General features: G+C 33.8%; 1 protein-coding gene across 4 annotated transcripts in view; it reads right to left on the reverse strand.

Annotated features, from left to right (window-relative positions):
• LOC310880990 (connector enhancer of kinase suppressor of ras 2-like) overlaps window positions 1-13,624 on the reverse strand; it is a 186,830-nt gene that overhangs the window by 59,308 nt on the left and 113,898 nt on the right. For all 4 annotated transcript variants that reach the window (XM_083797611.1, XM_083797608.1, XM_083797609.1 and 1 more), the window contains exons 9-12: window positions 12,114-12,260; window positions 6,587-6,720; window positions 5,773-5,978; window positions 1,187-1,273 (exon numbers count right to left, since the gene is read on the reverse strand). In XM_083797611.1, the coding sequence (XP_083653737.1) occupies window positions 1,187-1,273; window positions 5,773-5,978; window positions 6,587-6,720; window positions 12,114-12,260 (574 nt within the window). The remainder of the gene's footprint in view (window positions 1-1,186; window positions 1,274-5,772; window positions 5,979-6,586; window positions 6,721-12,113; window positions 12,261-13,624) is intronic.

Raw genomic sequence — 13,624 nt, forward strand, 5'->3', positions numbered from 1 at the left:
TACCAGGACGCATCATATGCATGTCGCATATCCTTTTTATTAATTTATAAGCATACACAATTCTAATCTTTATGTACCTATTTCCTGAGTCAATGCATCTTTACAGAACTTTATGTGCCATTTCCAATTAAAGTTTTGCATTTAAAAGCAAGTGTCTCCTGTGCTGGACAAACTCCACAAACCTTTTGCAATGTTTCCACTGCTGTGTTCTCATATATATCCCAGTTATTCAGCCACAAAGCAGAATGAAGCATCAATCTCCTGGTAACATCAGATGGAGACTGTACTTCTAATAGTTTAACATTTACTTCAATTTATTATTATTATTTTTTTTAATAAACTAATTCTCATACCTTCTTAATCTTTCTAGATATCCTATGCTTTTCATCTCCTACAGGTTACTTGCTCCTACAGATAACTTGCATAAATATGTGTTTCCTTTTCCATGGTGTTAAAATTTGAATGGACTTTTTCAATGCATTGTTCATGATTTATGTTCAGCTGTCAGCCACAACAATGCCATTTGTAAAGGCAACTTCTTTAATCTAAGCAAAATTTACAGAAGAAGTTTTAACTAAAAATTAGCTTTTAATCAGCAAAATGGTTATCTTGGATTTTGAAGTTTCAAAGGTGGATTCCACAATATAATTAAAAGTGTTCAAATCAAAGCTGCTTTAAAAATGAAATTCTTTGAACCTTTCTAGAAGAAGACAGTTAAATTCAAAGATAACCAAGTATCGTTAATTAGAAAATATCCTGTGTTAATATTTCAAGCTCTTTCTGAAATTAACTTTACAGTTGCAAAAAGCTTAGGACTGAAATAATATCATTCTATGTAAAAAAAAGTTTGATTGATACCTTGTACTTATAACATCATTTATTGCTTTACAGAACTGCAAGGATCAAGAACTGTTGCTATTAGCATATATCTAAATCTTTTAGTCTTTTTTTTTTTTCCCTTTGGTGTTTATCTGTCTCCATACTAGAATCAAAGTGAAACACTGCTACTGATACAAACTCTAATTTTCAGAAATACAAACAACCCAGATACTAAAAAGACCCTTTTATATTTTTTGTGACAGTCAAGAAAACTTGATTTGGTCCCTATGATGATATTTTCATGGTTCTTAAGTGACAAAGAAAGAGAAATCTTGGAGAACAGCAGAGGAAAAAAAAAAAAACTCACCTCGGCTTCCCCTCTTGTACATGTTTTGTTCTTTTGACTCCCCTATCCAACTGTAGTCAGTAGGCATAGAAACAGGTCTTAAATCACCTGGAAACAATTCAAGAAGAACAAATAAAATTTTTGAAGATTAAAAATAAAAGACTGTAGAGTAAGTAATGCACGTAAATTAGTGGCATGACATAACCCTTCAAAGCAATCCTCTTTATTAGCACCTATACATTACGAAAGCAGCCGCATTCAGAATTAATTGAATATCACATATGCCAGATTCTCCTCTTCATTATACCAACCTGAAGGAAAGTACCACTGGCTTCAGTGAAATTTTTTGTAAATATAAAGGAGTTTTTAACTATTTTCTGAAAAAAAAAAAAAAACAAAAAAAAAACAACCAAAACTTGCTCGCTTATTAAATAGGTGTTTTGGAATAAAGAAATAATCTTTTTTTAAAGTGACTAATATGCTTTAGTAAAACTAGAAAGATGATTACTACAGCTACATTACATATCTATTAGCTAACCAGTAGAACCTATCTGGTCTGGAAAAGCACATGGTGAGTAACAAGGAGATCTTACAGTTTCAAGGAAGGTTATCGATTGCCTTAAAAACAAAAGATGGAGTACAGTTTGCTAACAACAACAACAACAACAAAATAAAGATTCGGTCATTAGGGTTTTAATTAATGTGATTCTATGGCACTGCAGTTGTGAGATATTCTTGTGCATTATTCATTCCCTACTATTGTATCAGCAGAACAGTGAGAGCAGGCCATTAAACTTGGAACACTGCAAAACCGACTATAAAGCATAAGCACTTTGTCCTTGTCTGTGTGCATTAGTATCACAAAACAAAGACACACAACCTCTCAATTACGGGTTAAGGTCTTTTTGAACCATAAAGCCAAAGATTCCTTTTTCCATAAGCCAGCTGACTAAATGTATAGTGCTTCTTTAAAATAATAATAATAATAAATTGCTTGATTCCTCAAGTAGCTTGCCACTGATTTGTTTCTGAGATAATTATAGAATTTAAATGTCAACAACTGTTTCTTTCTCACTGTCAATTTCTTCAGGTTGCTTAGCATGACTAAGTATTTTCTGTGGGTTATTCCTGAGTTAATACGGGTTTTAATTCATCTATCTCCCCAAAAAAACATTTTCAGTTACTAAAATAACAGAAGGATTTAAGAACAAACAGTCATATAAGACAAGTATGTTTTTGGATAAAACGATTTTCTGAAAATTGAGGGGATAGCATATACCTAGAGTACTGAGATTTTCCCATATTATACTTTCACTACTGCCACAAAATTTAGCACATAACTAAGTGTATGGATATATATGTAGTTTCCTTATGTGCCTAAAAGTCGATACAACCTTTAACTACAAATTTATTACTCGACTCTTAATCTAAAAACTGGTTTTAGAAGAACAATATGGACAAGCAAAAAAATAATTAAAAAACAACAAATCAAACAAAAGTAAGACTCAGTAATACAAAAAAGAATAAGAGACAAGTAAAGATTTTAAATTTTTAAAAAAAAGCAACAACAAAACAATATGAAACTAGAAATGCACATAACAAATGGAGATCAACAAAAAAGATTAGCAGTATTTTTGTTCAAGAGGAGGAAAGTCTGAAACCCTGATGAGATTTGTTACACATAAATCTGAGATGCCGCAGCATGATCAACATTAAAGATAGGAATTTTGGATGGGAAACAGAAGTTGAACAAAGAAAAAAAGTGATTTTACATATTATTTTTAATTGCAAATTCTTTCCCAAATACCTGTAGCCTATACATAGACTGTTTTTAACAGTGCAGCTTGAATATTAATCAGAGAACTGGAAAATCATTGTGTATAATAGCAGAAATTGAAAGAAAAAGTACTGATTTATGATGTTTTTGCCTGTAACACAAACAGAGGAGATTTGATATGCATTGCCACAAGAATTCTAAATACCAGAGCATGTTGGACTCAAGACTAATATGAGATGATAAGCCTTGGAAAAAAACAAAATGCACTGCAGCCATGATAAATAATGACTTAATTTTGACAAATGTTTGGAAAAAATGGGCTTATTTGCCTCCATAGATTTTGCATATATTATCAGTACTGAGGGTCTCATTTTCCTGAATATTCTTCCACTTACCACCAGCTGCAACAGAAACTGGTTTGTAATAATCACTTTAATTCTGGCAAATCCCTGGCAGGAATTTTTGAGCTGCAGTTTGTGTGAGTCCTAGCAATAATGAAAGCATCTGTTCAACCATGAAAGACTTCAGAACTCTTATTTTTCCTACTTAGCCCATGGCTATCCGGCTCCAGCATCAGATGCGTGTTTCTTAGACCCACCAGAAATCATGTATTTCCAGAGACATACAGTCACTTTCATGATTCAAATGTACATTTTAAAGTCAAAAAGTAAAAATGTACAATATAGTAGAACAGAATTTGGATTTGGAAATCTGTTAATTATCAGATCAATGTAATCTGTAGTTAAAAAAATAAATAAATCTGGTTTAACTATTGTTTTAAAAGCAACTAAAGTGTATTTCTCAGATTTGTAAATCAAATTCCTTCTAGATTTTCAATGTCACCTAGGGAAAATCACACAGAACTCTCCATCATAAACACAAGACACTTGCATATTATTGGGATTAGTTACAGAGCCCAATGTCTTAAATTTGAAATCATTATGCAGCATGGTTTTAAGCAAGCCAAATACATCCATCTGGCTCTAATTTCCATCACTGTTAATATTTCTCTTTTGTTCTAATTTTATTCTAAAACTATGTTGCATATCAAGGAGATAAAGACAATGTTACTGTACATAAGATGGAGTCCTACTCTTTGGTGTTAACCTGGTTACAGCTCTTTCAAGCATCAAGTATATGGCTGTACAAGTTACTAAAAATATTTTACTTGTAACAAAAATCTGTTAAAATTTCCCTATTCTGAAGAAGTATAACCATATATATAAACGTGATCATGTATATAAACATGACCCTGGCCACGCACAAGCCAGGACTGCTTTCAAACTATTAGAATGAAAAGAACACTGCAACACTTAGGAAACTGGATGTCATTTGCTAGGGAACTCTACAGTGAATAATCACTGCAGCTGCCACATTCTTAGACTGGAATCTACCCTCTCAACTCCCAGAACAGCAGGTGAAATGATGTAAGTATCAGTCGTATGTTGATCTTAGCCAAAAGGTAATGCAGTTTAGAGCTTAACCCAGATAGATTAAGTAAACTGTGCCATAGATGTATGTATGTAATACATTCAAAATACATATGAAAGTAATAAGAAAACCTCAGCAAACAGATTTATTGACAGTGGAACAACATACTTGTACATCTTAACTTAAAATCTGTTCTTGCACCTGTGGCCCTCAGTTGCACTCTCTTCTAACATTTATGGTGGAAAGAACACCTCAGTCTGAGAACAGGAAGAAAAAGCCACAGAGTCTCTAAGTGGTAACAATTGAAAGAGCAGGGAACCCACATTTCATAACATCATGGTATCAAATCCTGCACCAGCCTAAACCAGTTTTAAGACAGACCAACAGAATCAGTGTCCAGAGTGCTTAAAAATCCCCTCCCCAGCTGTTCCATTTCAGCTGTTACTGAATCTTCCACTATTAACTGCCTCTGGTGTTATCTCTGTTGAACTGCAGCATGTTTTCATTACCTGTGTTCTTCACAGACACATTTTTCTTTACTACTTTCTTTACTACTCTGAGCTTGTGAAATATTTTCCCTTTTCAAGCTATCAAGGACCAAATATATATATATATATAAATAATAAATATATATAAATAATAAATAAATAAATATATATATATATATATATATATATACCTATAACAAAACAAGAGAAAGGAAAAACCCCTTAGCTTCAGAGTAGGTGAATGAAGTGCTTACTGATGACAACATATAAATTGATCAAAAGACGGAACCTAGTCTTAGAGAACATTATGACCAAAAGGAGCCGTTATGCCTTTCTCTGAGGCACAGAAATGCCATTTGCACCACCAAAATCACACGTTATTACAGTTTTATAATAAATCTTTTATCTTAAAATTCTGTAAACTTTACAAAAATAACTTACTGCCTCAAAAATAACACCACTCAAATACATGGAGAATACACTGGTATGTCTGTTTAACACAGTGCTGAATTTGGTAGACCTTATATCTTATAGATACTTTAATACCCCATGTCTTTTCAGGCCCTACATTAAAGCATAACAGCCTAGACTGTTGCAACCAGAATAATCTCCAAGAGCTTCAGAATAAAAGCTGGTAAATCAAGATGCTATCTATCCAAGTACTGTGAACTCAAATATAATTCCAAATTTTAAGTAAAAACTGCACAATAAATTTATTTATAACTTCTATAATCCTGATCCTGAACATTAGATTGTATTTATATTAATTATTCCTTCACATAAACTTTTGTCTGATATTCAGAGCCAACAGATCATGATCTAACAAAAAATGACAGATATTTGGGGGCACTGTAGCATTCACAGTACAATTTCTAAATCCAGTCAATCAAAAGATGTTAAACCAAGCCTACCATGAGTGGGTGTTTTTTCTCTTCTCCGCACTCCTGTAGCTCTGCTTCTCTCATACTCAGAGCCCAAAGGATGGCCTTCACCTTCAATTAAGGTGTAGTATTTACCACTTTCATGTTCCAGAAAATAACTTGGAGACTCAGAGCCTTTCAATCCAGATTTCCCAAATTTGCTGATGTCATCACAAGACATTATTCCAATTTCATCCCTAAAAATTGTAAGCCAGAAGATCATGGGGAAATTAAGCATTTTATGAAAAAACAAAAGTGTACCAATAATCTAACCTAAGCACTACAAATGAAAAAAGTCATGTAATTGAATTGCTATATATGAGAACTTTCATAAAAGTGTTTCAATTTCAACAAATATAAATTAATGAAATCATCATTAGATTTCATTTTAACTGCAAGATAAACATAGCTATTCAGGAGTTTTCTAGTATTTGAAAGGGAGCATAAGTAATTGGTGTAACATGAGATGGCAAGGATTTCCGTTGCAAAAATGCATGCCTGAGAATAGGCTACAAGTGGTCACAAAAGAGTAAGTCAAAGTAAATGAGTAAAGATTTCTTTAAGTGGTTTTCTAGTTTAGGACCCAAACCAGGTTTTGCTCAACCTGTATCTAGCTAAATCAAAGGTAAAAAATGTCTCAAAACAATGATACATTGCTTAATGCAATTCTAACTCTTAATTTTACTAAATATATAGGTTCGGTTGTTTTTATTTTGTTCACTTTTATTGGTCTAGTGAAATTAAAATGTAAATTTTCTTTTTTTTTTTTTTTTTCAAAACCTCACATTCATTAGGAAGTAAATACCTGGGGCCATAAAGTCCTGACATAGGAGAAAGAATGTAAACATCTTGGAGTGCTGAGTTCTCCATTTTGGAGGACATGCCCATTGTACTTGTTGGTGTTGTAGAACTGCTTGTTGGACTGGTTGGAATTACAGGCTGTAAAACAAACAAAACCCAAGCACATGAAGAACAAATTAACGTTTTCTGTGCTACAAGCAACACTTAGATCAACATGCACCATTTTACAAATCATGACCTCTTTTTGGATTAGCCAGTTTTGGATGAAGACTACGAAGACCAATTGTAATCTTTTTTGAAATGCAAGGCTTTCTGTCTTCTAGAGATAAACGTTGAGAATACTTTTATGTGGTTCAACAAGTACAAGCGATTTTAAATAGCAGCAAAGGATATTTTTCCTTGAGAATATCAGTCTGCATAGGGGTCCAAATTATAGTCTTCCCTGCTTTACTGTTAAGCCTCTCTTACTCTAATCAAGTGTTTTGGGTTTCTTTCATCAGTACAAATAGATAAAAAGTCACTGCCAATGACAAGCATCATACATGACTGGCTTTCTCATACCTGGTCTGGAAACTAAGGCCTACTACATTATACACAGTATTAACTACTGCATTTAGTATACAATGGCGATTTCAACAATTTTCTAGTGGCAGTAATAGTAAAAAGACTAAACAGAACATACTCTAGTAAATCCCCAACTTACCTGCAGTTGGATACCCAGTTTCCCATGGGTCAAAACATAAATTATCACCGTCACCAACAGACAAGCAGAAACTCAATTTCAGAGAGAAAGTACCTATACCAAGTCTCTTGTGAATAATTCCCAGAAAATTAGATCTTTCCTTTCCACTCTTCTTTATCTTTTTAGTTACTTTTAACATTCTGAATACTATCTGTTTCCCCTAATTTTGGCTAGCAAGCTTGAAAAACTTGAAAATAATTAAGCAATGCTTCAATACTAGAATAAAATTGAAACATAAATGGTAAATTCAACCCTCATCATAAATAAACAATTGTTTGCCAAATGGAAAAAAAATAAAACTGTTTTGGAAACAAAATATATTGCTATGATCCTGAGGGTGTTTTGCAAATATTGGGGATAACTAAACAGTGTATCTATTTAAAAGTGCTGTTCAAAACAACAAACATATGGCCCCAGTGCATCCTGCAAAAAACAGCAGGACAAGATACAGGAAGCTGCTAAAGCCCATTAATACAGCAACAATAGGCTTGAACATGGACATCCCTTACCTTTTGAGGGGATATGAAGATTAAGGATGGGGTACTGAGTCTCTGCTTTCTCCTTTGAAGGAATAAACTCAATCCCCAGAATTCCCCTGATGGGTGAATTCACAGAAAATACACAGGCGTCACTCTTCTACATGGATTGCCTGCGGTAAGGGAAAATGGGGCTTTGTAACTGCGTATCACCCTATGAATTCCTACAGTGTGGCATTTTTGTCAGAACAGATTCATTCACGCTAGTGATACAGACAGCTAATTGCCTATTGGACAAGCTGCTATTCAGAAAGGCTGAATGTTCAACAATAAAAATACCTCTACTTACAACTAAGAAACAGAAACGTCAATATTATTACTCACAATACGTGAGTATTTCTCACATACTGGCAAATTGCTACAGCTGTGCTGTAAAAGAACTGGTACATTTACAGTGTGTTCAAGTCTTCTGGATTATAAACTTTTGAAACTTGAAATATACACCTTTTTTAATGTGTAAATATTTTTTGTCCTCAGAGCAAGAGAATACAATGAAACATATATGAATATGACAGAAAAATCGTGAGTGGCACTAAGAAGCAAAGGGATTCACTGTTCATCATTTCCTCTAAAAGAATAGATTTAAGAGAACAAAACACAACTTTATTTGCCACATTTTCTTTGTGTGAAGTGTTTCAAGAGTTTCCTTGCCCAAGACGTTTCCCACTGAGACATGAAAGTACATGGGCAGCACCCTAATTTCCAAGTTCATCTAAACAGATTTGTTATTTTCCTTCTTTTGCTCTACAAGCATCTGTTCTCATAATGTTATAGAATTTATAAATATTTATATTGTATAAAGTAACATCTCTCCAAATGTATATAGATTTCTAAATCTGAAATGAGCTACTTGAGTAGAATTATTCTGAAGTTACTTAAAAAGTTTCAGGGCATAACATGCATTTTCTGTTATGTAAGAATTATTAGAAAACTGTCACTGTTGACAAGTTTTGCTAGTCATGTCACCAAACGGCAGATTCTATAGTTCAAGCAAAATAATAAAAAGTTTAATGTTCCAGGTCAAGTACTTGTAACAGAAATATTCTCATTAAATATTTCTAGAAATAAAAAATACAATAAATGAACTTTCATTGAATGAAGTTGCTGGTGTGCTTAGTTTTAAAAAAACAAAACACAAGAGTACTATTCGCCATTGCAGATAAAAGAAGTGTTGAGTGGGAAGACAATCATGATTGAGTTTAAAAATGAAAATAGATTTCTATTATCACATAATGCCAGCTAGAGACAAAATGAGAAAATGGTATGACTGACATGTCTCACTGAAAGATAACTGTAACAGAACTTCAGCCTATTTTAATAGTCTGCTGTTACTTAACCATCAAGGCAAACTATATACAGCACAGAAATACTACGATTAGACCAAAAATTACATTCACAGATTCTGTATCACTAATAATTCATAAATTAACTACTTGGTATGCTTTTTAACATAAATATTGTGGAAAAAATCATTAATAACACTTACAAGAACCTTAGGCAATAATAAAAAACATAACTTATTTTTAAAACTTCCTGCTGAATACCAGCCTGAGCTAACAAATATTTCAGGCCTCTGAATTTCAAGTTCTGAAATCCTACTGCCTGTATTCCTTCCCAAACTATGTAATGGTTTTGTATGAGAAAAAAGTTACATTTTAGCATTTTGTGAAAGAATTCATCATATTTGTAAATAGTACACATACAATACTTCATGTAGCTATGTACAAAAGTGTTTGCATGATTTCTTCTAAATAAATATATTCTAAAATTCTTCTATTTCTAATTATTCTAAAGAAGAACTTTATACATCTCCCGTCAATGACTATGCAACATCTGTGACTTCAGAAAAAGGACTGTCACTTACTAGGTAACGTAGCTAACAGCCTGATTCCTGTAGGGTCCTGCTTTCTACAGTATGTCATGGGAGGGAAGAAAAGGAAAGCAAATATTTCTCTCTGTTTTTCTAAAAGATTTAGGTTTGTTTCATCTTGATACGATATATCTATATTTCTTTTCTTACATCTTAAGCAGTAAAGTTACAAGGAAAATACAGAAAAATTAGACAACTGGCAGTAAGAGAAGAAAGCTTGTAGTCAAAAACTGGTCAGAGGTTTGCTGTTTAAACCTTACCAATCCTACATCAGGATGGAAAAATTGCTTTACAAGTGTTCTATTTCATGGTGTGTTACGTTACCCTTTTTTGTGACAGTCTGACATTTGCTGAATTATTTTCAGTTTTTGATCTACTTTAACTCAGACTTTTTTGACAGATTGTTACTTAGCCAGTCATTCCATATCCTACATTCATGCAGCTGGTTACTTTTGTCTAAAGTAAAAAACTTTCTGTCTACGCGGAGTGTATTCCACTTATTTTTGAGAGTCTGTCAGCCTCTGATGCTCTGACTGCCAATTTAATCCATTAGTGATAGAAAGCTCCAGAAAAACAAACAAACAAACCCAGAAGCCTCCCTACCAATTCAATGAATTAAACTGATCTGGAGAGTCTAAACAATGCCAAAGTCAGACAAAGGCAAGGACATTTGGCAGCCAAGAACAGGGCAAGGGAAGTGAGATCACTGTTTTTCAGCAGCATCAAGCTGTTAGGTCAGCTGTCCAGGAAACACAAGCTTTGGTATCATCTTGAAATCTAATCATGCTAGTTCCAAGCCATTAATGACAATAATAAATAATACCAGATCCAGGTAAGAAACTGATAAAACCGAGAACTGCATTTGGATTTTTTTTCTAGGTCCTATCACTTGAGCTCACTTCTGTGGCATGAAGACTAAAGAAGACCACAAGATGCCAAAACCCTGAAGTTAGTTTACAACTTATTACAATATCTAATGTTAAGAAATAATATTGGCAGTGTTCTTTTTATTTCCTGAGGTGATTTATATGTTTATTGAAATCCCTTACTACTGTTTTTTGGCATAGAAGAAACATCCTAGTGAGAATCACACTTAAAGCACACTTTGTTCCTCAGAGGCTCTTGAGTTCTGGGCCATCAGGAAAGGACACATCACGAAAATAGAAATTGTTGATAATTCCACAAAATAGCTTGGTGCACTTTCATTTATCTGTCTACCATGACAAAGGATGACAAGTTTTGTGGAAAATACCAAGTCATGTATACAACAGATACTGGTTTCATACTGATAAAGCTTCCTGAATTTGTGATTCTTGTGAATTTAAATTCTTTAATGTAGTAATAAAAGGAGAGGATCTCTACGGAAGCCCTGTTGCAAATGCAATTTCCATTTTGCTATCTCTGGAGACTTCATATGAAGTTCACAAGTAGATCACCCATAAGAGGCAGCACAGAGAAAGGAAAGATGGCAGTGAAACAAAGTGTCAGCACTCCTGAGCTGCACAGATTGCACAAAGGGCTTAAGTGAAGCAGCTGTGTAGGATGTGCAGGCACTTTGAGGAATGAAAGATTCAGGAAGTGGCAGGCAGTAAGAAAATTTGTCTGCTAGGGTTGTAGGGTTTGGTTTGTTTCATTCATTTAGAAAGTATTCAGAAACACATCCATATATCTTGCAAACCAAGCAAAACAACAAAGCTTCCATGTTACGAAAGTGCATACACTTATTACAGAATATTATAGAGTATTAAAGATAAAATGTCATTACTGAAGGCAAGCTTTTAAGTTAGTGACTATGCATGTTTAAGGTCAGTCTGTTTTACTGTTGTTTCTACAACATATGTTGATGTTGTAGGAAGAACCAGCTGTGATGTTCACTTTTTTTTTCTTTTTTTAATGTCAACAGGTTTTCAAGGTATGTTTATGCAGAAATATCAGAGGGTTTATTAGCATTGCTACCAAAAACAAATTGAGGAGGAATGTAGGATAGAAGCAGCCTTTTTCTGAAGTTCAAAAGGACTACTACTCTTGATGAAAACAAGTAGTTGTAATAGGTTGTGAAATAATGGAAAGAAAGAGAGGCAACGTTGCCTATGCTAGCCAAAGAAAACCATTGAATCTTTGGCTGCTTACTTTCCCAGCAATATTATTCATGGATGTTCTTTTCTTCTGTGAATTCCTGTGGTTCCCAACTTCAGGGAAAAACAGAGGAAAACAACTGTATTGGCACATATTATTGCCATACAAACTTAGCACTGTATTTCAAAGGAAATAGGGCTTTTAGAAGAGGTTCCTGTTCATTCCATTGGAAGGAACAATTCTAGAGATTTCCTTTGATTAGTGGAAAGAATTTGCCATGACACCAGAGTTGCAACAGCCTTCTTACCTGAAGCGCAAGAGGCTTCCACCTCACGTTTTTCAGAAGGGCAGGAGCAGAAACCAGAGTATTCTGAGGACGTTTTTTCAAGGTTAAAATCACTCCATTTGGGTCTTCCCGCAATGCATTTACTAGGTTCTTCAGCTGCCAGCCAACCTAAGAAAAAATTCCATAATTGAATTTTGTAAGCTTCCCATTTAACTTTACATGTGAAGGAAGTCTTCTATTAGCTGGAAAGGTGTATTACAGCCTGCTCTTTCTGAACATAAGCAGTTTTTGTAAAGAGTTTCTCATTAATTCTGTTGGACTGAAATGATGCTGCAGAAGCTGGGTTATTTTTGTTATTTTTAAGCTAGGTTTCTCAACAAAATAAGGCATAAGTGAACACTGTCTCCCTTTAGATAATCTGTGAGGTCATCGTAAATTTTAAATCAAGTTTGCAAGTAGAACTGGTGTTTCAAAAATAGTTAGGGCATAACAAGTGCTACACAGATTTCAGCATGTGATTTTGCAAAGGCCCAAATTAATACCCTCAGAGAAAGACAAGCAAAACTCCTATTTTATACATCCTGGTTCACTGGATAGCCATTCCATGTGCATTTTGCTCCTGAACAGACACATTATTATTATTATTATCTTTTTTTTTTTTTTTTTTCCAGGTAGTGAAAGCATTGATGGAAAACAGGGCAGGGAGACAGGACAAGGAATAGGAGGAGGCAGGTATTTTACAGGAAGACACGATGATGAACCAATGGACAAAGACCAAACGTATAATCTCTCCTTCCCTAAAGGATTTTGTAGTTCCACTTCTCTCAGAGCACCTTGTGAGATAAATCTGATTTTATTCCTAACAACTATCAGTGAAAAAAAATTATAATAAATCTCATAACATTTCAAAGTGACCATTATAGACAAATGGAAAGAATATTTTTCATGACCTTGGAGACAGAAAACTTTGCATTCTCTGTTAGCTGGAGACTAGCAGTCATGGAATAATTTCAGTCTGGATCCTTAGTTCAAGCCCTCACTGTTGAGTAGAAAGACAGACTATGCTATATCAACATACATAACATATTTAAGATCTGCACTGAGGATAAAATATTGTTTACTTGATTTATCCAAACAGACCCTGGATAGAGCTGAATACTTCAAGTTACCATAAACCATAGCCATAAAAAAAGAACATCATAACACTGAAAGGATTTTATACGTGTCTTTCACTAAAAGCTATTTAGAGACATTTCTAGATCTTCTTGATTATTTGAATATGAATTAGCCATGAAATGGTTATACATGAAAACAAAAATTAAAATTTTATGGGATTTTTTTATTCATTAATGTTCACACTATCCTATTATCCTGAATGATTGAAGAGGTTTTAAAACTGAATAATATAAAGGAGTATGTAATGATGTTTACACTAAAGCTAGTTTTACACATTTATGTGCTCCTGAACACATTTTTCTCATGTGCGTGAACATACAATAGGAAAAATATCTATCAAAACAGCCAGATACATA

The sequence above is a fragment of the Anser anser genome, assembly GCF_964211835.1.
Source record: "Anser anser genome assembly, chromosome: 13".
NCBI lineage: Eukaryota > Metazoa > Chordata > Aves > Anseriformes > Anatidae > Anser > Anser anser.